This window comes from Dipodomys merriami, unplaced genomic scaffold (genome assembly GCF_024711535.1).
Source record: "Dipodomys merriami isolate MVZ:Mamm:240054 unplaced genomic scaffold, mDipMer1.0.p SCAF_68, whole genome shotgun sequence".
NCBI lineage: Eukaryota > Metazoa > Chordata > Mammalia > Rodentia > Heteromyidae > Dipodomys > Dipodomys merriami.
In genome coordinates, this window is record NW_027206268.1 from 379407 (window position 1) to 403424 (window position 24018).

Sequence of the window (24018 nt, forward strand, 5' to 3'; positions counted from 1 at the left end):
GGTGTGACAGTTGGAAGGGCTTATAACTTTCTGTTAAAAAGAAAGTCAAAGGAGGAGAGGAGGTTTTATTTTGCTTTTTGGTATATGAATGGAAAAAGGCATGTAGGGTTTCTCGGAGCATTATTAAATGGGTGGGTTAATTAGCTGGGTGTCTGTAGGTGGCACTAGTGGCTCCCGCCTGTCATCCTAGCTACTCAGGAGGCTGAGATCTGAGGATCATGGTTCAAAGCCAGCCCTGATAGGAAAGTCCATGAGACTCTTATCTCCAATGAACCACCAGAAAACCAGAAGTGGTACTGTGGATCAAGTGGTAGAGTGCTCACCTTGAGCTGAAGAGCTGAGGGACAGCATCCAGGCCCAGAATTCAGGACCCATGATTGATAAGAAAATAAAACAACAATAAAAACAAATGGAAAGAACCTTTTTTTTTTTGGCCAGTACTGGGTTTGAACTCAAGACATCAAATGTATTAGGCAGGCACTCTCAGAAGGAACTTTTGGAAAAGAAGAAAATTCAATGTTTAAACAAATTGAAATAGTAGGTGTTGTATATGATGGTAGGTAATTATACCATAGTTGTCCCACAAAACACTCATTTACTTATTTATTATTTTTCTAGTTACAAAAAACCCTGAAAACCTCCTGCTCTGGTCTTTTGAATACTATAACTATAGGTATGCACCTGGCAACAGTCATTTTTGTTTATTTGTTTTTCAGAAACTCACAGTTGGGCATTGATAACTCGTGTCTGTATTCCTAGATATTCAGGAAGCTGAAATCTGAGGATCATGGTTCAAAGCCAACCTGGGCAGAAAAGTCTCTGAAACTTTTATTTCCAATTAACCACCAAAAAGCTGGAAATGGACCTATGGCTTAAGTGGTAGAGTGCTGCCATTGAACAAAAAAAGCTAAGGGACATTGTGCAGACCTTGAGTGCAAACCCCAGGACCTGCATAAAACAGCAGCAAGAAGAACAGAGACCGTAGCACATTTCTGTATTTATATAGAGTAGTGATTTGTTTTAATTGGTTACTTTACACCTTACTATTTTTTTTTTTTTGTCGGTTGTGGGTCTTGAACTCTGGGCCTGGGCGCTGTCCCTCAGCTCTTCAGCTCAAGGCGAGCGCTCTACCACTTGAGCTACAGCGCCACTTCCGGTTTTCTGGTGATTTATTGGAGATAGGAGTCTCAGGGTCTTTCTTGCCCGGGCTGGCTTTGAACCGCGATCCTCAGATCTCAGCCTCCTGAGTAGCTAGGATTACAGGCGTGAGCCACCAGTGCCCGGCTACACCTTACTATTTTTTATTTAATTTTTTAATACAATTCATCCCATTCTGGGAATTGAACCCAGTACCTCTTGCTTGTTAGTGAAGTGCTCTACCCCTTAGCTATAACTTTAGTTATATTTTTTGGTTTTGTATGGTTGTGTGTATCTATCTATAGATACAGATATAGATATATTTCCACATATATATATATATATAGAGAGAGAGAGAGAGCGTGCATGTGCATTTGTAGTTTGTGCATTTTGTGTGCTTAGTTCAGTAATGTCAAGTGAATTCAAAATGTTTATAATTGTTACTTTTATTTCTAGAATTTTCATCCTAGTGGTGAATAGGGAGCATTGCTCTTTATTCATTAAACAATAACTGCCCATTTCTCCTTTCCTCTCTCTCTCTAGCCCCTAGTAATTGCACGCTACTCTATTTTGAATTTTTTTTTAGGTCAGTCGTGAGGCTTGGGTGCTGCCCCTCAGCTCTTCAGCTTGAGGTGAGCGCTCTACCACTTGAGCCACAGCGCCACTTCTGGTTTTCTCGTGGTTTATTTGAGATAGGAATCTCACGGTCTTTCCTGCCCAGGCTGGCTTTGAACTGCGATCCTCAGATCACAGCCTCCTGAGTAGCTAGCATTACAGGTGTGAGCCACCGGCACCCTGCCTCTACTTTGAATTTGACTCTTCTATATACTTCACATAAGCAGATTCAAAGTTTGTCCTTTTTCGAGTAGTTATTTCATTTAACATGAGATTTTTCAAGTTTCATCTACATGTAGTAGAATATCAGAATTCCATTCCTTTTGTGATTAAATAATAATCTGTTGTATGTGTATAAGTAATATTAATTTATCCATTCATCTGTGATCCACTGTGAGTAAAGCTGCCGTGACCATTGGTATGCACACGTGAGTTCAAATTTTCACTTCCCTTGGGAATATACTTAGGATCAGAGTTACTGAAGTCGTATGGTAATTCCATTTTTAAATTTTTGAAAAAATTTTCTGTTTTCCATGACAGATGCATCATTTTACTTTTCCATCAGCTGTATATGAGAGTTCCTTTTCTCTCTCTTTTTTTTTTTTTTGGCTGGTCCTGGGGCTTGAACTCGAGGCCTGGGCTCTGTCCCTGAGCCTCTCTGTGCTCAAGGCTAATGCTCTATCACATGAACCACACAGTACTACTTCCGGCATTTTCTGTTTATATGGTACTAAGGAATTTAACCCAGGGCTTCATGCATGTTCGGCAGGCACTCTACCACTGAGCCCCATTCCCAGCCCCCCTTTTTCTCTTTATCCTAATCTATGCTTAATTTCTTCTACTATTTTGCTAACAAGTATTTTAGTGTGAGATCATCATTATTGTCATTATAATTTTGAGTTTTATTTCACTAATTAGTGGTATAGATCATATTTTATATGCTTATTTGCCAGTAGTATATTTGTTCTTTTTTTCTTTTCTTTTTCTTTCTTTCTTTTTTTTTTTTTTTGGCCAGTCCTGAGGCTTGAACTCAGGGCCTGGGCACTGTCCCTGAGCTTCTTTTCTTCTTTTGTTCAAGGCTAGTCTCTACCACTTGAGCCACAGCTCCACTTCTGGCTTTTTCTGTTTGTGTGAGATCCTAGGCAAGCATTTTTCTACTAAGCCACATTCCTAGCCTGCTCTTTTATTCTTTAAATTGTGTTTTGATGTCAGTGCTTGAACTTATGGCCTGGGTGTTGTCACTTAGCTTTTTCATTTCAGGTTGGTTCTCTACCACTTGAGGTATGCTTCACTTTAGTGTATCTTACTTTTTTTTTTTTGGATCCGGTCGTGGGGCCTGAACTCTGGGCCTGGACGCTGTCCCTCAGCTCTTCAGTTCAAGGCTAGCACTCTACCACTTGAGCCACAGTGCCACTTCTGGGTTTTTTCTTTTTGCTTATGTGGTGCTGAGGATTCGAACCCAGGGCCTTAGGCATGCAAGGCAAGCACTCTACCACTGAGCCACCTTCCCAGCCCCTAGTGTATCTTACTTGGACAAATGTTTGTTCATGTCCTTAGCCCATTTTTCAATTTCTTCATTTTTTTGTTGATTTATAGGAGTACTTAATCTTTCCTGGATATTAATCTCCTATCAGGTAATTTAAAAATTTTTCCAGGGCTGGGAAGGTGGCTCAGTGGTAAAGTGCTTGCCTTGCATGCACTGGGTTCGATTCCTCAGCACTCATAAGCAAAAAAAACCAAAAGCCGGAAGTGGCGTTGTGGCTCAAGTGGTAGAGCGCTAGCCTTGAGCTGAAGAGCTGAGGGGCAGCGCCCAGGCTCAGAGTTCAGGCCCACAACCAGACCCCCCAAAAAATAAAATAAAATAAAAATTTTCCATTCCGTTGGTTATCTTTTTACTTTCTTGGAAGTCTAGATGTGTAATAATTGTATGTTTTGATGACGCCCAATCTTCTGGTTTTTCTTTTGTTGTCTACTTGCCATGTCATGGTCTTGAAGTTTCACGGGCTTTCTTTGGCTGGCTTTGAACTGTGAGCCTCAGATCTCAACCTCCTGGTTTAGTGGTAGAGTACTTGCCTAGCATGCATAAAGCCCTAGGTTCAATTCTTCAGTACCACATAAACAGAAAAAGCCAGAAGTGGTGCTGTGACTCAAGTGGTAGAGTGTTATCTTTGAGCAAAAAGAAGCTCAGGGACAGTGTCCAGGCCCTGAGTTCAAGCCCCAGAATTTGCAAAACAAAACAAACAAAGTATTTTTTGCTTTCATATGTATTTTATGATTGATTTTCTATTTTTGTGAAAAATGACATTGAAATTTTTATAAGGATTGCATTAAATCTAGCTTGCTTTCAGTAGTATTGCCATTTTTTTCATTATGAATTCTGATCCATGAACATGGGAAGTTCATGCCTGTAGTCCCAGCTACCAAGGAGGCAGCCAGAGATCAGGAGGATTGCAGTTTGAGCCCAACCTGGACAAAAAGTTAGTTGAGGCCTCATCTCAAACTATAAGTTGAACATGGTGATGTATGCCTATTGTCCCAGTTATGAGGAAGGCATAGTCAGCAAGATCCTGGTCTGAGGAAAACGCAAGACCCTGTCTTAAAAATAACTAAAACAAGGGCTAGTGCCCAGGCCCAGAGTTCATGTCCTACAACTGATGAAAAACAAAAGAAAACAAAAAAAACAAAAACAATCAGTGCTAGGAGATGTGTCTCAGTTGATAGAACATTTGCCTAGCAAGTCTGAGGCCCTGAGGTTACATTCCAGTTCCATTAAAAAAAAAAACACCAAACTGCTTTTACTTTACACCATATGTTTTTTGTGTACTGAATTTTGTTTTAAGTGTTTGTGAAGAATGTGTATTTGCTTTTTGGATGGTTTGTGTATGTATGCTCAGTCACTCTGGTCTATAGTATTGTTACTGTCCAATGTTTCTCTCTTGATTTTCTGTCTGGATGGAATATCCATTATTGGTAATGGTGCATTGAAGTCCTGTACTGTTATTGTATTACCATATTTCTTCCTTTAGGTCATTAATATTTTCCCTAAGTATCAAGGTGCTTTGATGGATACAAGCATTTGCTATGTTACAATCTTGATGAATTCACCCCTTTTTCAGTATGTATTTTTGTCTTCTGTGAGTTTTGACTAAAGTCTGTTTTGTCTGATATAAATTTAACTATCCCTGCTCTCTTTCCATTTCCATTTCAACGGAATAGCTTTACCCATCTGTTCACTATGTTCATATACCAAGTTATGTGTATCTTTCAAATCTAAACTGAGTCTCTCCAAGCAGCATGTAGTTGGCCTTTGACTCTTGTTTTTTTTTGTGTGTATTTAATGCAGTTTTTTTTCCTATGTTGATGTTTATTCAAAACATATTTTTTTTTTTTGGACAGTCATGGGACTTGAACTCTGGGCCTGGGCGCTGTCCCTCAGCTCTTCAGCTCAAGGCTAGGGCTCTACCACTTGAGCCATAGTGCCACTCTGGCTTTTTATGTTTATGTGGTGCTGAGGAATCGAACCCAGGGCCTTATGCATATGAGGCAAGCACTCTGCCACTGAGCCACTTTCCCAGCCCTATTCAAAACATCTTAGAGCTGGATGTTAGTGGCTTATGCTTATAATTTTTGCGATTTAAGAGATGAAAATCCGAGGATTGTGGTTCAAAGCCAGGCAGGGCAGGAAATCCAGTTAAGTACCAGAAAGCCAGAAGTGGAGCTGTGGTTCAAGTGGTAGCCTGATAGCCTTGAGCAGAAAAAGCTAAGGGACAGCGCCTAGACCCTGAGTTCAACTCCCAGGACTGGCACAAAAACAAAACAAAACAAAAAAAACCCACAAACAAGAATAAAACAACCAAAACTAGACTAGCTAATCTGGTGACTGTTTCATGTTGATCATTTCACTTCCTTCCTCTGTAAGAAAGGTTTCTCTTTTGCTGCATGCATTTGGAAGATAAATGATGTTAGTGATGTGCAACTATCCTTCCTATACTCTTCAGTTTGCCTTGTCATATTCTGCATTGCATTTAGGTACTATACTCTCTTGTCTGGATATTCTTTAGCTCATGTAAAGATACTTTTGTGTTCAGAATAGTTGTTCAACTAGTTTTTTTTTTTCCTCCAGTCAGTTGTGGGGCTTAAATTCTGGGCCTGGGCACTGTCCCTGAGCTCTTCAGCTCAAGGCCAGCGCTCTACCACTTTGAGCCTCAGTGTACTTCTGGTTATGGGGAGGTTTATTGGAGATAAGAGTCTCATGGGCTTTCCTTCCCATGCTGGCTTTGAACCACAATCCTTATAGCTCAGCCTACTGAGTAGCTAGGATTACTGGCATGAGCCATGGGGCGCCCGGCTTTAACTTGATGGTTTTGAGGAGGTGAACCCTGGAAACTCCTGTGCCACATCTTTCTGACATACTCCTCCTAACTGTAGTTTTGGTTAGATGCTTTTGGAATTTAAGGTTGTAAACTTCATAGCCCAGCTATATGTTGGAGCAGGAGTGTGGCTATAACACTCTCAACCTAACAAATCTAGTAATTCATTATGAATTTCCATCATGGATTCTGGAAGACTTCTTTCTAATGTTAGTAGATTGTAAGATCTGAAGAGGTTTTCTCTATAAAGGACTATGAAGCCCTGGTTTTTTGAATGCTTTACCCAGGAATTTAATACCTGACTTTTAGTCTTTTTTAGATTGATGTTTGGTTTTCATGGCCTTGAAGAACTTACCTACATGTTTCTTACAAATGGTCTCAGTGTTCATCAAATTCTGAGGCAAGTTTCTGTGCCAGAAGTATGAGGTTAGGTTATTAAGGGAAAAAGCAAGTGATTTAGAAGCTTTATTCATTTTCCTTCACAAGTAAAGATTAAATTCCCATTTTGGCATCTCGCATTTTGAGTGTTGATTTTTTTTTTTATAGTCAGTTACAGTAAGGGACTTTTTAAATCACAATAGAAAATTACAGTTGTTTTTTCTGCTTTAAATAAAATATCACTTTATTTTTATTACTTGTTTTCAGCTTATCTGTTGTGCCTCATGAGCTCAGATTATATTACTTCTTCAGGTTTATGATTTAACATCCATAATCTTAAACTGTCAAATTTCAGATCTCAGTGTATGATTGCTACTATTTCTGGGTCATAGATTTTGCCTTTTTTTTTTTGGTCGGTCGTGGGGCTGGGCTCTGTCCCTCAGCTCTTCAGCTTAAGGCTAGCACTCTACCACATGAGCCACAGCACCACTCCTGGTTTTCTGAGTGGTTTATTGGAGATAAGAGCCTCATGGACTTTCTTGCCTGGTCTGGCTTTGAACTGTGATCCTTAGATCTCAGCCTCCTGAGTAACTAGGATTACAGGCGTGAGCCACCAGCACTCAACTGGTTTTTGCATTTCTAAGCAGAAAGAATTCTCTGTAATTATGTTACTACATGATGATAATTTTCTTTCTTTCTTTGTTTTTTTATTTTTTTTGGGTCTGGTCGTGGGGCCTGAACTCTGGGCCTGGGTGCTGTCCCTCAGCTCTTCAGCTCAAGGCTAGCGCTCTACCACTAGAGCCACAGCGCCACTTCTGGCTTTTTTCTTTTTGCTTATGTGGTGCTGAGGAATAGAACCCAGTGCCTCAGGCATGCAAGGCAAGCGCTCTACCACTGAGCCACCTTCCCAGCCCTGCATGATGATAATTTTCTAGCTAAGTAAACATCAGGTTAATACTGTGTGCCGTGATTTGTACCAACTTTTTGGGTTGACTTTTTGCACTTGAATTTTTTGAGGGTTTTGTTTACATTTTTAGCATAATTGCTTTTTTTTTGGTTCTTAATCTAAACATTTTCTCTAAATTACTTTTTTCATCTTCTTGTATTAATGTCCTGTTTGTGTTTTGTGGGAAACAGCATAACTATTCTTTATGCTACATAGAGATTCACCCCAGAATTTCACTGAGTTATTATATTTTGAGTGAATAGTACGTCAGTAAACATGGGTGTGCATTGTATCTCTGTTATGTACTGACTTTACTGACTTGGATTCCTCCAGGAATAAACTCATTAATCATGGCATAATTATGGTAGTTCTATTTTCAGTTCTCTGAGGAACTTCTGTATTTATTTACATAGTGTAATGAATTTACAATCTGACTATGTAAAATTTCCCTTTCCTTTAGATCCACACCAACACTTTTTTTTCTTGATGATAGCCTTTATTTATTTATTTTTCTTTCTTTTTGGTTGGTCATGGAGCTTGAACTTAGGGCCTTGGGTGCTGTCCCTCAGCTCTTCAGCTCAATGCAAACTCTACCACTTGGGCCACAGTGCCATTTCCAATTTTTTTTTTTTGGGTCCGGTCGTGGGGCCTGAACTCTGGGCCTGAGTGCTGTCCCTCAGCTCTTCAGCTCAAGGCTAGCGCTCTACCACTAGAGCCACAGTGCCACTTCTGGCTTTTTTCTTTTTGCTTATGTGGTGCTGAGGAATAGAACCCAGTGCCTCAGGCATGCAAGGCAAGCGCTCTACCACTGAGCCACCTTCCCAGCCCTCCACTTCTGATTTTCTGAGTGGTTTATTGGAGATAAGAGTCTCCCGGACTTTCCTCCCCTTGCTGGCTTTGAACTGTGATCCTTAGATCTCAGCCTCCTGAGTAGCTAGGATGACAGGCGTGAGCCACCAGCACCCGGCTTTTTTTTTTTTTTTTTTCCGTCAGTCTTGGGGCTTGAACTCTGTGTCTGGTCACTGTCCCTCAGGTCTTCAGTTTAAGGCTTGAGCCACAGTGCCACTTCTGGCTTTTTCTTTTTATGTGGGGCTGTGGAATGGAACCCAGGGCCTCATGCAAGCTAGGCAAGCCACTCTACCACTGACCTACCTTCCCAGCCCTGATAGCCATTGTTAAGATGAACTTAAGATGCAATCTTAGTGTAGTTCAGATTTATATTTCCTTGATTAAGGATGTCAAACATTTTCCCTTGAACCACAGCTGTAGCATCCTATTTATGAATGCCTCCATGGCTGAACAGGAGGGAACACTTCCTTACATGTCTATGAGAAAAATGCCCCCTGGATGAACTCTCTTCTCAAAATATTTATACATCCATTCATTTTATTTTGTCACACATGGGGCTTGGACTCTGGCCTGGGCGATATCCCTGAACTCTTCAGCTCATAGCAAATGCTCTACTACTTGAGCCACAGCACTACTTCTGGTTTTCTGGTATTTAATTGGAGATGAGTCTCATGGACTTTTCCTGCCTGGGCTGGCTGAACTGTGATCCTCAGATCTCAGCCTCCTGAGTAGCTAGGATTACAGGCGTGAGCCACTGGTGCCCAGCTTCATTCATTATAAATTAACTATTTTGTAAGCCTTTTTGAGATGGTTTTTCACTACTCTGAATCAGCCAACGTTGATTTTCAACTTGCTGTGTAGCTCAGTCTGTCCTATAGTCCTCATAGAGATTGATGAAACAATGCACATTATACTTATGAAACAATACAAAATACTTTTACAAAAGTGAAAGGCAGACTAGTGGAAGTAAAAAAGAAAAGGAAAAGAGAATAAAGGAAGATTAAAAAAATAAGAGAAAATTAGAAAGAAGAGGCCAGTCTTTTGCAAGATAAAATCTAATTAGAGGGAAAAGTAGGGCATGGCAGCACATACCTATGATCTTAGTACTTGGGAGAAGGAGGTCAGAGGATTGTGAGGTCAAGGACCGCTTGAGCTATTTGAGTAAGTTCCAGGTGGGGCCTGAGACACATAGACCCTATTTCACACACAAAAAAGGGGGTTGGGAGGAATGGGAACAAAAGTATCTTTAAGGTATGGAAAAGTAAGAGAAATGAAAAAGAGAGTAGATAAAAAGCTGGCTAAAAATTCCTCCTTGCCTGCTAACTCAGATTGGATAATGTTACATTAGAGTCCACCTGTTCTCAGTTGTGCAGCTGGTGTAGTCTGTTTCGAATGTCTCTTGTGAAAGTCTAGGAGTCAAAACTGGTTAGGGCCATATACAGTTTTCCCCTTCTGTCTCTTATTGGGTCCGTTAAGAGAATGGTGGTCAAGTTCTTGTTTTCTTAAGGAAGGCTTTTGGATGTATACTTGGAGGTGAGGTGAATGACTATGCTGCCATTCTGGGCTCTTCTTGCCTGTCTAATTTGGGTGGTGTTTAGACTGAACTGGGCGGGTGTTTACTGTCTCCTGAAGCTCTTGGTCTGTTTGGCCAGCTGTGCAGTGAAAATATGGAGCACAGCGATTCCTTTTTTTTCTGATGGTGTTTCGGGGGTGTGTGGGAAGCACTGTTTGGACATAATTTTGAGCAGGATGAGTCTAGACTGAACATATCTTTGAAAAGCTCAGAGGGTGGGGGGCTTTTCAAACACTGAGTTCTGTAGTGGGAGAAGATGCTACGAGAACCATGTAATCTGTGTCACTTGGCACAGTCACATAGGGCTATTTCTTGATGTTATATTGGTTTCCTATTTACAGAGAGCCGGACCACCCACCACTACACTTTATAGTCTATTTCTATCATAGTCTGTGCTCTTTAGAGCCCACATATCTTGGTGAGTTTGTTTCAGATCCCCCCTTCAGCCAAGTAGTCCTCTCTTACCTAGTCAACTCATCATAATTTCTATAGGGACACTGAATTGAGATAATTCAATGCCTTCTGGTTCTTAGAGAGGTTTATTCCTTAATAGGATTCCTCTGGAGAAGGATGTAGTCTTCTGAGCAGAGCTCTGGATTTTTATTCTAATTATTTTAAAACTTAATTTTATTGTTATCATCATGGTGTTACACAGAAGGGTTACAATCCCATAAGTCAGGTAATGGGTATAGCTCTTGGACAAATCTCTAGTGTTAGCTTGTGCAGATGAGTCACTGTCAGACCAAATCCCTAAACAACCTAAAATGGTTAAGAACCATCATGGTAGGAGTGCTGGTCAACTGCCAGTATAGGGGGGTGGATTGTGCTCTTGGCATACCAAAAAGTGCATAAGATATATCTTTAAGTTCCTTGGCCCCAACAGGGGAAGCTCATACTGAAGTTACCAAATGCTTTACACTTTTCTCTGTTTTGTCCTCCTAATTCTCCATGTGATTTAGGCTTGTAGTCACTTCTGAATTAATTACCAGAGTTCTCCCTTTCTCTTCATTGGATATGGGTTCTTCTTTAAGGGTTGGCCATTTTTATTTATTTATTTATTTATTTATTTTTTGTTGGTCGTGTGGCTTGAACTCTGGGTCTGGGCTCTGTCCCTCAGCTCTTCAGCTCAAGGCTAGCACTCCACTTGAGCCAGGGCATCACTTCCAGCTTTTTTTGTTATTGTACTTGCAAGGCAAGCACTCTACCACTGAGCCATCTTCCCAGCCCCTTTTGTTTGATTTTTCTTTTTTTTTTTTTGTCGGTCGTGGGGCTTGAACTCTGGGCCTGGGCGCTGTCCCTCAGCTCTTCAGCTCAAGGCGAGCGCTCTACCACTTGAGCTACAGCGCCACTTCCGGTTTTCTGGTGGTTTATTGGAGATAGGAGTCTCACGGTCTCTCCTGCCCGGGCTGGCTTTGAACCGCGATCCTCAGATCTCAGCCTCCTGAGTAGCTAGGATTATAGGTGTGAGCCACCAGCGCCCGGCTTTTGTTTGATTTTGATAGTACATTTTTTTTTTCTTTTGTGCTGGTACTGGGACCTGAACTCAGGGCCTAGGCACTGTGGGTGAACTTTTTTGCTCAAGACAGGCGCTCTACCACTTGAATGGTTAACTAGAGATAAGAATCCCAGGGACTATCTTGCCCAGGCTTTGAACTTCCATCCTAATTTCTCAGGCTTCTGAGTAGCTAGGTGTCTAGATGTGAGCCACTGTCACCCAGCTTGGTACTAGGGTTTGAATTCAAGGCCTTAGGATTGCCACAGAGGTATTCACCTTTGAGTCACACCTCCAGCTCTTTTTTGCCTCAGTTATTTTTTCAGACTATTATCTTCTATGGCCTCTTGTGTAGTTGGGAGCCTAGCATGCTTCACTACACCTGTTAACTGAAATAGGGTCTCAATAATTTTTTGACTGAGTGAGCCTTGAACCAATCTCTGTCTCCCAAGTAGCAAAGATTATAGGCATGAACCACTAGGCCCCGATGGGTTTGACTTTTTCAGTTTCAAAGTTTAGCAAAGGCTATGGTATTAGCTCTTCATTGCTGTGACAAATACCTGAGAGAAACAATTTAAAAGGATAAAGGATCTATTTTAGCTCAGAGTTTCAGAAATTTTAGTCAAGGTCAGCTGGGTCTATTCTTTTGGGCCTGAGGTGAGGCAGAATGTTATGGCAGTAGAAGCATGTGGCAGAGGACATTGCTTTATACTATGACTGCCAGGAAGTAGAAAGTGAGATTGAGAAGAAGGGCCATAGAACAAGACACATTCTTTTTTTTTTTTTTTGTTTTGTTTTGTTTTGTTTTGTTGTTGGTCGTGGGGCCTAAACTCTGGGCTTGGGCGCTGTCCCTCACTCAGCTCTTCAGCTTAAGGCTAGCATTCTATCACTTGAGCCACAGGACCACTTCCAGCTTTTTCTGCTTATGTGGTGCTGCTGGATCGAACCCAGAGCCTCAAGCATGAGGCAAGCACTCTATTACTGAGCCCAGCCCCGACACAGTCTTAAAAAAGGAACATCCACCCAAGAGACATATTTTCTTCAACCAGGCCTCACTTCCTAATATTTCTGTCACCTTCCAAAATTACAAATACATCAGTGGATTAATTTATTGATGAAGTCAGAACCTTGAAGAACCAGACACTTTCCAAAAAGAGGCAGTCACTTTTCCAAACCTTTGATACATGAGCCTTTTGGGGTGTGGAATGCTTTATATCTAAAAAGGAACTCTCTAGTCCATCCTTTTAGCTCCTCACTCAAATATCTGATTTTGAATATCTATTTATAGTAGGTAAAAATGCTCCCATTCTAATATTTTTAAAGAAATGGATGCATACTTGCCCAAAGAGGACACAGTGAACATAGATCCTATTGAAAGGCATGAAATGTCTGTTTACAGAAATGTTTTCATACATAACATAATGCACACACTACTCAAGAATATTAATTTTGCCATAATGAGCTTCATTGTCCTGTATATACCTTTTAAAATACATTGAAAGAGGCTGATATATTACAAAGGAGGGATTGATAGGGTAAGGAGATACTGGGTGCTGGTGACTCATGCTTGTATTCCTAGCTGCTCTAGAGGCTGAGATCTGAGGATTTGGGTTCCAAGCCAGTCTGGGAAGAAATATTCATGAGACTTTTATCCCCAATTAACTGCTAAAAAGCTGGAAGTAGAGGTGCGGTTTAAGTGGTAGAGCTTCAGCCTTGAGTGTAAAATACAGCTAAGGGAAAGAGCCCTGGTGCCCTGAGTTCAAGTCCTGGTACCACCACCAAAAAGTAAAAATAAAAAATACGTATATTGAAAATTTAGTGTTTAATTAATTGACTCTGAGCCTGAATATTTAAAAATGCTAATTGTATATTTATCCTTACTTTTCTAGTGATATGCAGTTTTCGAGGATCTGTCCCTCAAGGATTGGTTTTAGAAATAGGAGAAACAGTCCAGATTCTTGAAAAATGTGAAGGTAAGTATGGATCTACTCAACACATAAGTAGTGATAATTCTGAAAGTATTATATGTTCATTTGTTCTCATAGCTTATCAGTAATCATTTTGAAGCCATATATAATTACATTATTAAATGCTGTTATAAATCCTTCCTGATTATGTTGAGCATTGAAGATATGAGGTGTTTTTGGTTGTTTTAGAACATGAATCTTACATATTATTGTCAAATGATTGTTTTTTATTCCCTACAAATAGATAACGTACCCATGCTTTTTCATTTTTGTTTTTCTGTCAGATTGGCTAGATATCTGTAGCTATAATTTTAAGGCCAAAATTATGTTCCAGTGATGTTTGGCTTGACTATTATCCTCTTCTGCCACATAGGTGAACAATTTTACTCTTAACATTTAGGCATTCTTGAAATATATGTTCTTCAAAATTATGTAGCAAGATTTATGGGAAAATAAAGTTAGAAATTACATGGAATCAGAGCCTTCAAAGAATTGATACTATGGGATATATATTTAGCAGTCCAGTATAGCAGATTGGCATAAATAGATGCCACCTGATATTATGTAATGGAGAGAAACTGTTGTGATGTGGGTGTGGAGACAGAGTTCTAATACATTTGGACTACTATTAAGATACTGTGGCAGAAAGTATGTGATCCATGACACCATGATCCAAGATATTTGTGAGTATACTTTTCTGGAAAGGGCTCTCTGATACAGTGCCTTTTCTGAAAACAATAGTATAAATCAATATTCCTTCATGATAAAAACGCTTATCAAAATAAGAATTGGACCTGACTCCAGGAATTGAAATCTCCTTGTACAACTACTTAATTAAAAATAAGGAAAAGAAGGTAATTTTCTATCTTTTTTTTTTTTTGTTGTTGTTGTTGGTTGTGGGGCTTGAACTCTGAGAGAGAGGGGTGTGTGTGTGTGTGTGTGTGTGTGTGTGTGTGTGTGTGTGTGTGTGTGTGTGTGTGTGTGTGTGTGTGTGTGTGTGTGTGTGTGTGTGTGTGTGTGTGTGTGTGGCTTGAGGGGTTTGAGGGGTGTGTGTGTGTGTGTGTGTGTGTGTGTGTGTGTGTGTGTGTGGTTGTGGGGCTTGAACTTGGCCTGGGCACTGTCCTTGAGCTTTTTTGCTCAAGGCTAGTGTTCTACCATTTTGAGCCACAGCTCTGTTTCTGATTTTCTGGTGGTTAATTGGAGATAAAGAGTGTCATGAACTTTCTTACCTGGGTTGGCTTTCAAACCTCAATCCTCAGATCTCATCTTCCTGATTAGCTAGGATTACAGGTATGAGTCACCAGAGCCCAGCTCAACCCTTCTTAATACATTCTCTTGCTCTTCTTTTTACTTGATGATTCATTCTCTCTTTCTTCCTCCTCCTCTCTCCTCTCTCTCTCCTGTCTCTCCTCTCTCTCTCCTGTCTCCTATCTTTCCTGTCTCTCCTGTTTCTCTCCTGTCTCTCCCCCCCCCCCCCCCCCCATTGGTCATGGGGCTTGAACTCAGGGCCTGGGCACTGTCCCTGAAGCTCTTTTGCTCAAGGCTAGTGCTGTAACACTTTGAGCCACAGAGTCACTTCTAGTTTTCTGGTGGTTAATTGGAGATAAGAGTCTCATGGACTTTTAAAACTGCAATCCTTAGATCTCACCCACTAGAGTAGTAGCTAGGATTATAGGTGTGAGGCACCAGTGCCCAGCCTTCAATGATTCTTTACATTAAATTTTTTTTTGTTGTTTGAATGGTTGACATAGTTTTTGTCTCTTGATTTTACTGCATTTGATTTTTTTTTAAAACTCTGGGCCTAGGTGCTGTACCTCAGCTCTTCAGCTCTACCACTTGAGCCACAGTACCACTTCTGGTTTTCTGGTGGTTAATTAGAGGTAAAGAGTCTTGTGGCTGGGTGCCAGTGGCTCACACCTGTAATCCTGGCTACTCAGGAGGCTGAGATCTAAAGAGTTTAAAGCCAGCCTCTGCAGGAAAGGCCTGAGACTCTTATTTCCAATAAAAACCACTAGAAAACTGGAAGTGGTGCTGTGGCTCATGGGATAGAGCATTCGCCTTGAGCTGAAGAGTATGGGGACAGCGCCCAAGCTCGAGTTCAAGCCCCACAATGGACAAAAAAAAAAAAAAAAGAGTCTTGTGGATGTTTGTGGACGTTCCTGCCTGGGCTGACTTTGACTTGCATTCCTCAGATTTCAGCTTCCTGAGTAGCTAGGATTACAGGTGTGAGCCACTGGTGCTCAGCTTCTATTGTCAGAGTTTTCATATTAGATGATACAGCCAGATCTCTGTATAGTGAGTCATAAGGTGCATAAACTTTACCCATGCATTTGGCACTTTTTTTTTTTTTTTTTTTTTAATTTTTTTTATTGTAGAGATACTATACAGAGGGTTACAGTTACATGAGTGAGGTAATGAGTACACTTCCTCTTGAACATTGTTACCCCCTCCATTGTTTTCCCCCTACCATCCCCTCCCTCCCTCCCTTCCCCAAGGTTCTTTTTTTTTTTTTTTTTTGATCGTGATTAAGTGATTACTTAATTTCCGGAAATTCACAGTATTGTGGAATAATGATGCTCATTTAAAGTCACAAGTTCATTCTAACTTTCCTGGAGCAAATTGTCTATCACAGTCTGTAATATATAACGGTGCTCATATGTTATATACCATATATGTGATCAGCAGCATGGGGATATTTAGTAGTGGTTCAACCAGATGAGTGGGAGTTCTTTGTTTCTTAAGTCCTGTTAGTTTTGTCATATCACCTAACATTTTGGATTCATCATCCACTTATCAGGGAGACCATGTACTGTTTGTCTCTTCGTTCTTGGCTTACCTCGCTCAACATGATTCCTTCTAGCTCCATCCATTTCCCTGCAAATGCCATTATTTTGTCATTTCTAATGGCTGCATAATATTCCATTGTGTATAGATACCACAATTTTTGGATCCATTCATCTGTGGTGGGGCATCTAGGTTGTTTCCATATCCTAGCTATTGCGAACAGTGCTGCAATAAACATGGAGGTGCACGTGTCCTTGTATATTGGTTCCTGTTGTTCAGGGTAGATGCCTAGAAGTGGTATGACTGAGTCGTAAGGGAGGTCAATCTTTAGCTTTCTAAGGACCCTCCAGACTGCTTTCCAAAGTGGTTGTATGAGTGTACATTCCCACCAGCAGTGTAATAGCGTTCCTCGTTCTCCACATCCCCTCCAGCATTTGTCGTTGGCTGATTTGTGGATGTGGGACATTCTGACTGGGGTAAGGTGGTATCTCAGGGTTGTCTTTATTTGCATTTCCTTCACCACCAGGGATGATGAACATTTCCTCATGTGTTTCTTTGCCATTTTTATTTCTTCATTTGAGAAGTCCCTCTTTAGTTCCCTTGCCCATTTAGTAATTGGTGTGTTGGGTTTGGGAGGGATTAGTTTCTTGAGTTCCCTGTATATACAGGATGTTAACCCCTTGTCTGATATATTGCTGGTAAATATTTTTTCCCAATTAGTTGGTTGTCTTTCTAGCTTGGTTGCGATAGCTTTATCTGTGCAGAAGCTTTTTATTTTAAGGTAGTCCCATTTGTCGAGTCTCTCTCCAATTTGTTGTGACCCTGGGACTCTGTTCAGGAAGTTCCTTCCTGTGCCTATTAGTTCAAGTGTCTCTCCTACTCTGTCCTGCAGTAGTTTCAGAGATTCAGGTTTAATGTTAAGGTCTTTAATCCATTTTGAGTTGATGTTGGTGCATGGTGATAGGCTGGGGTCCACTTTTAGTTTTCTGCATGTGGCTGCCCAGTTTTCCCAGCACCAGCGGTTGAAGAGGCTGTGTTTCTTCCATTGTATGTCTTTGGCTCCTTTGTCGAATATCAGCTGGCTGTAGGCCTGTGGATTTATTTCTGGATCTTCTATTCTGTTCCATTGGTCTTCGGGTCTGTTTTTGTGCCAGTACCATGCTGTCTTTGTTATTATAGCTCTGTAGTAGAGTTTGAAGTTCGGCATGGATAGCCCTCCCATATTGTCTTTATCCCCTAGAATTGTTTTGGCTATTCTAGGTCTTTTGTTGTTCCATATGAATTTTTGGACTGTTTTCTGTATTTCAGTGATGTACGTCATTGGGATTTTAATAGGAATTGCGTTGAATTTGTATATTAGTTTTGGAAGTATTACCATCTTTACTATATTAAGTCGGCCTATCCAGGAGCATGGGAGGTCTTTCCATTTCCTAGTGTCTTCTGCAATTTCTTTCTTTAACTTTTTATAGTTCTCATTAAATAGTTCTTTTACATCTTTGGTCAGGTTAATTCCTAAATATTTTATTTTTCGGGAGGTTATTGTGAATGGGGTTGCTCCCTTTATTTCCCTCTCTTCCTGTACATTATCAGTGTATAGGAAGGCAACTGATTTTTGTGGGTTTATTTTGTATCCTGCTATTTTGCCAAAGTGATTTATGATTTCTAAGAGTTTGGGGATGGAGTTTTTGGGATCGTGGAGGTATAGTATCACGTCGTCTGCAAAAAGGGATAGTTTAACTTCTTCTTTTCCTATGAGGATCCCTTTAATGTCTTTTTCTTGCCTTATTGCCCTGGCTAAGGGTTCTAGGACTATATTGAAGAGGAGTGGAGACAGTGGGCATCCTTGCCTTGTTCCTGATTTTAGGAGAATTGGTTGTAGCTTTTCCCCATTAAGTATAATATTGGCTATTGGTCTGTCATAAATGGCTTTTATTGTTTTTAGAAATGTTCCTTCTATTCCTATTTTCTCCAGAGCTTTTAGCATGAATGAATGTTGAATTTTGTCAAAGGCCTTTTCTGCATCTGTAGCGATAATCATGTGATTCTTGACCTTGGCTCTGTTGATATGTTGGATTACATTTATTGACTTACGTATGTTAAACCATCCCTGTGTCTCAGGGATGAAGCCTACCTGGTCATAGTGAATTATTTTTTTTATGTGTTTCTGGATTCTGTTAGCTAGAATCTTGTTAAGGATCTTTGCATCTGTGTTCATCAAGGAGATTGGCCTGTAATTCTCCTTTTTGGTTGGGTCTTTGCCTGGTTTGGGGATGAGTGTGATATTGGCTTCGTAGAATGAGTTTGGGATAGTTCCTTCCTTCTCTGTTTCTCTGAAGAGCTTGAGGAGTATGGGTATTAGTTCTTGTTTAAAGGTCTTATAGAATTCTGCTGTGAATCCATCTGGTCCTGGGCTTTTTTTTGTTGGAAGACTTTTGATAGCTTCCTGTATCTCATTATAGGATATTGGCTTATTTAATTGGTTAACTTCTTCTTTGCTCAGTTTGGGCAACTTGTATTTCTCTAAAAATGCATCCATTTCTGCCCGATTTTCTTCCTTTAGAGAGTATAGCTTTTGAAAGTAGTCTGTTAGAATTGTTTGGATATCTTGGGTACGTGTGGTGATGTTTCCCGTGGCATCCCTAATCCTATTAATATGGGTTTCCTCTCTTCTTTTTTTAATTAATCTAGCCAATGGGCCATCAATTTTGTTTATTTTTTCAAAGAACCAGCTTTTTGTTTGGTTTATTTTGGTTATGGTTTTCTGATTTTCTAATTGGTTAATCTCTGCTTTTAATTTGGTTATCTGGCTTCTTCTAGTAGCTTTAGGTTCCATTTTTTCCTGTTTTTCTAGCTGTTTTAATTGCAACATGAGATTATTTACTTGGTCTGTCTCCATTCTCTTGATGTGGGCACTGAGGGCAATAAATTTGCCCCTCAGGACTGCTTTTGCTGTGTCCCACAAGTTTCTTTGTGAGGTGTTTTCATTTTCATTGAGTTGTAGGAAATGCTTTATTTCTTCTCTGATCTCTTCTGTTATCCAGGCATTGTTAAGGAGTGTGCTGTTCAATTTCCATGTATTGGAGAAATTTCTGCGGTATGCTTTGTTATTGAGAGCTAGCTTGATTCCACTGTGGTCAGATAGGATACAGGGGATTATGTCGATCCCTTTGTATTTGCTTAAGTTCCTTGCATGAACTATGATGTGGTCTATTTTGGAGAAAGTTCCATGAGCTCCTGAGAAGAATGTGTACTGTGTTGTTTTAGGGTGAAATACTCGGTAGATGTCAGTTAATTCCGCTTGCAGTATGGCCTCTCTTAATTCGGTAGCTTCTTTGCCAATCCTCTGGTTGGTAGACCTGTCCTTTGGTGAGAGTGGTGTGTTAAAGTCTCCTAGTATTATCGTATTGGGATCTATTTTATTCTGTAAGTTTGAGAGCATTTGTTTGACATATCTGGGTGCACCAATATTTGGGGCATATAAGTTGATGATGGTTATATCCTCCTCTTGGATTGTTCCCTTTATTAATATGTAGTGTCCGTCCTTGTCTTTCTGTACTGATTTTAATGAAAAGTTTATTTTGTCAGATATCAGGATAGCTACACCTGCTTTCTTACTGGGGGCGTTTGATTGGTAGATCCTTTTCCACCCCTTCACTCTGAGTTTGTTTGTATGTTTGGCTGAGAGGTGGGTCTCCTGAAGGCAACAGATGGATGGGTCTTGTTTTCTTATCCAGTCCTCAGTTCGTTTTCTTTTAATTGGCGAATTCAGCCCATTTATATTAAGAGAAAGTATAGAGAGATGCATTGTTGTCCCTGCCATTCCGTTTTCCTAAGTTTTTCTTTTTTCCTTTCCTCCTGTGCTTGCTCAGTTAGACTTTGAGTAATGCCTGTTTGGGGCAGGCCCCAGTTCCTGGCTGCTTTCTTCAGGTTGTGTCCCCCCTCTTAGAATTCTTTGTAATGCTGGCTTAATGTTTATGTATTCATTTAGTTTTTCTTTGCTATTAAAAGTTTTCAGTTCTCCATCAAATGTGAATGCTAGCTTTGCCGGGTATATCAGTCTGGGTTGGCAGTTATTGGCTCTCAGGGCTCGTATGGTGCTTTCCCAGGCTTTTCTTGCATTCATTGTTTGTGTGGAGAGATCTGCAGTAATTCTTATTTTTTTCCCATTGTAGTATAGCTCCTTCTTCATTTTTGCTGCATGCAGGATTGTTTCCTTATTATTCAGATCTATCATTTTTACTATAATGTGTCTAGAAGTGTTTCTCCTGGGGTCTTGCTTGTTGGGTGTTCGATAAGCTTTTGTGATGTAGTTAAGATGGTCGTTTTTGAGGTGGGGAAAATTTTCATTGATTATCTTGTTAAATAGGTGTTGCATTCCCTTGCTCTGGAATTCCTCACCTTCGTCCACTCCAATTATGCGAAGGTTAAATTTTTTAGCATTATCTGCTTGCTCTTGAATATCCCTTTGGTTTAATTTGAGTAATTTTTCCATATCTGTCACTTTTTGGTCCAGTTGGTGTATTCTGTCTTCTGTATCTGACACTCGACCTTCCATTTCATTCACTCTGTTGACAGTGGCTTCTATTGTGGTTTGCATGGAGGAAATGGATCCCTTTATGGATTCAATGTTGGTTCTCAGAGTACTGATCTCACCTCTCAATGAGGTATGCATTACCTCTAATTTGGCGTTTATCTCACTTCTTATTGAGGTTTGTGCAGCTTCTATTTTTGCATGCATCTCTTGTTTGATACCCTGTATCTCTTTGGATAGTTCATCCTTGTGCTCTTTCAATTTCTGATAAATTTCTCGCTTTATTTCTTGAGTCATTGCCTCCAGCAACCCTTGGAAGTAGCCTTTGTCTTCCATTCCTGCTTTGCTCCCACTGGGGCTCTCCCCTGTGTGGCTGCTGGCTTTTGAGGTGAGCTTGCTGTCCTGGGTGGTAGTAAACCTTGTGATTTTTCTCTGTGATTTTCGCATGGAGGTTCAGGAGACTGCTCTTCAATTTTGTTTTGGTGTGTCTGTCTTTGCTTGGTTGCTGATTCTGTATTGGTAGAGAGAGTCTGTGCCTGATCTGGGTTCTGTTGGGAGCCTATTTCCAGCTGCTATTCTGACTTACTTAGGATTCTCAGCTCTCTGCTGTAGATTGCTGACAGTTCCCGCCTTTGGAAGGGTTGAGCAGCCTAGACTGCTTGTGTTTGCTCCTGCGGGTGCTCTTGTGAAGAACAGATGCTCTGGATGCACTCTCCCAAATGCTGGAGTCTGCTATGGGCTCCTGATGTGTTTTTGTTTATTTGTTTTGGGCTGGTTGTGGGCTTGAACTCTAGGTTTGGGTGCTGTCCCTCAGCTTTTCAGCTCAAGGCTGGCACCCTACCGTTTGAGCCACAGCACCACTTCTGACCCTTTTTGCTTTTGTGATGCTGAGGAATCAGATCCAGGGCCTCATACATCCAAGACTATCACTCTATTGCTGAGCCGCCTTAACAGTCTGAGCTCCTGCTTACTATCAGGTGCTGGCAGCCTGTGTTGCCCAATTCCCAGTCTCGGGTATATGGGTGGAGTTTTGGTGGGGTTTGGGCTTCTCTTGTCCTGGGCCTCCAGGTCTTTTGTTGTCACAGGCGTGCTTCCCGGGGGAGTGTTGTTTCCTGGTTTTCTCCCCTCTGTTGAGGCGTATGCTCAGCTTTTTACTTCAATTGGGAGGAGTTGGTTGTGTTGTTCAGGTGCCGGATCCCCGGGCTTGGTTCCGGCCCCAGCCTGGAGCGCGCTTGTTAGGCCTGTGCTGATGTGTATACCCCCTAGGTTATACAGCCTGGGGGACACAGTTCAAATTTCTTCTACTGTTGGTAGTCTTGACCCAGGGGCGCTGTTCCTGGCTTGGGCATTTAAGCTCCCTTCCAAGGGTGCTCTTGCTCTAGCCTGGCCAGCTGAGTGTGCTCCATGGGCTGGTGGAGCTCTCAAACAGTTCCCAGTTTTAGTGGGTCCTGTGGTCCGGGTGCTGGGGTAGGGAGTCTAGGTCAGGGTCTGGGGATTCCCTCCAGCTCTGGTCTCCCTTGAGGGATACACTTCCCCTGTGGGGTACTCACCCTGGAGCTGGTTGTTTCTGTGTGGTGTAGGTCGTCAGTTGTTGTTGCAATCCGGGCTGGGTTGGGCGGTGGTGGCTCTGTGTGATTCTTTTCTGTCTCTGCCTCTGTCGAAGCTGTTGGGTCAAGAGTGTCCACGCTCAGGCAGCTTCTTCTCCGTACCTCTGGGGCCCAAGTGACCCCGCCGGGTTGTTGCGATCGTGATCGGGCGGGCGGGTGGTCTGCAGACAGGACCCTTTGTCGCGCCGAGCCGCTTTGGCGGGATGGAACCTCTCTGCTCGGGTGGAGAGTGCTGGATCGTTGCGATCGCGATCCGGCGGGCCGGGTGGTCTGCCGCAGGTCCTTTTGTCACTCTGCTGATGCCGAGCGACTTTGGCGGGATGGAGCCTCTCTGCTTGGGTGGAGAGTCCATTTGGCACTTTTAGCTAACTTTAGCTAACCTTAAATATGAGGTGACAAAGATAGAAGACATGTGAGGATGTATCTTTAAAAATGGCTACTTCTACCAAAAATAATAAAGAGGAAAAGAAAAAAATCAGTATATCAGCTGGATGTAGAGCTTCACATTTTTAATCCTAGCTACTCAGGAAGCTGAAATCAGGAGGCTTGCAATTCAAGGCTAGCTAGTCTGGGAAAAAAGTTAATGAAACCACCCTCTCAACCAATAAAAGGCTAGATATGGTGTTGTCATAGGAAGCATAAATAGGTGAATAGTGATCTAACTTGGCCTGGACAAAATGGAAGACCCTATTCAAAAGATAAGAAAAGCAAAAAAGGCTATGGGTGTGAGTCAAGTGGTGAAGTGCCTGTCTAGCAAGTTCAAGGTCCTGAGTTCAACCCCAGGACTGCCAAAAAAAGGAAAGAAAAATCAGTATCTTGAACTACATCAGTCAGGCAACGACTGTATTTCTTTTCATACAGTATCTTCTGTTCCCTCACTTTCTCCCAGTCCCTCCCACCCATCTCCACCCATGAGTTGTATAGTTGGCTTTCATCAGTATCCAGTGAGCCCCACTACTGCACTTTCTCACCCTTTTCCCTTGGGTTCTGTGTCCTCCCACAGATATTCATGTGAACGAACACACCATACATAGGTTAAGAATACAGAATCATCTGAAAAAGAAAAAACAAATTAAGAAAAAAGTCATTTGCTTCCATATCTTTGGAATTCATTTCAGCATGTATATTATTTTATATACATATAAAGAGGCATTTCAGTATTACACCTTTGTGCTTCTTTCCTAAAGCTATCTTCTTTTGGTCTCACTGTGTATGAGTATCTAGCATCCTGTATAATTGTCATATCCCTGTGTGTTTTAGATCTAACTTCCACATATCAGGGAGACCATGCACTGTTTGACTCACTGAGCTTGGCTTACCTCCCTTATCATGATTTGTTTTAGTTCCATCTATTTTCCTGCAAATGACATTGTTTCATTCTTTCTATTGGCTGTGTAAAATTCCATTGTGAATAGGTATCACATTTCTTGGAACCACTCATCTATTGTAGGGCATCTGGGTTGTTTCCATATTTTGGCTATTGTGAATAGTGCAGCAAAGAACATGGATGTTCAGGTGTCCTTATTATATCCTGGCTCATGATGTTCAGGGTAGATGCCCAGAAGTGGTATGGCTGGGTCATAGGTAAGGTCTATGCTTCGTTCTTTGAAGAACCTCCAGACTGCTTTCCAGAGTGGTTGTACTAGTTACATTCCCACCAAAAGCGCAGTAAGGTTCCTTTTCCCCCACATCCCCACCAGCATTTGTTGTGGTTTGAGTTCACAATGTTGGCCAATCTTACTGGGGTGAGGTGGAATCTTAAGGTTGTT

At 41.3% G+C, this 24018-nt stretch overlaps 1 protein-coding gene across 7 annotated transcripts in view; it reads left to right on the top strand.

Moving 5' to 3' along the window:
* The window catches only part of LOC138815943 (dedicator of cytokinesis protein 3), a 192816-nt gene that overhangs the window by 10572 nt on the left and 158226 nt on the right, over positions 1-24018 (top strand). For all 7 annotated transcript variants that reach the window (XM_070005342.1, XM_070005339.1, XM_070005345.1 and 4 more), the window contains exon 2: positions 13250-13333. In XM_070005342.1, the coding sequence (XP_069861443.1) occupies positions 13250-13333 (84 nt within the window). The remainder of the gene's footprint in view (positions 1-13249; positions 13334-24018) is intronic.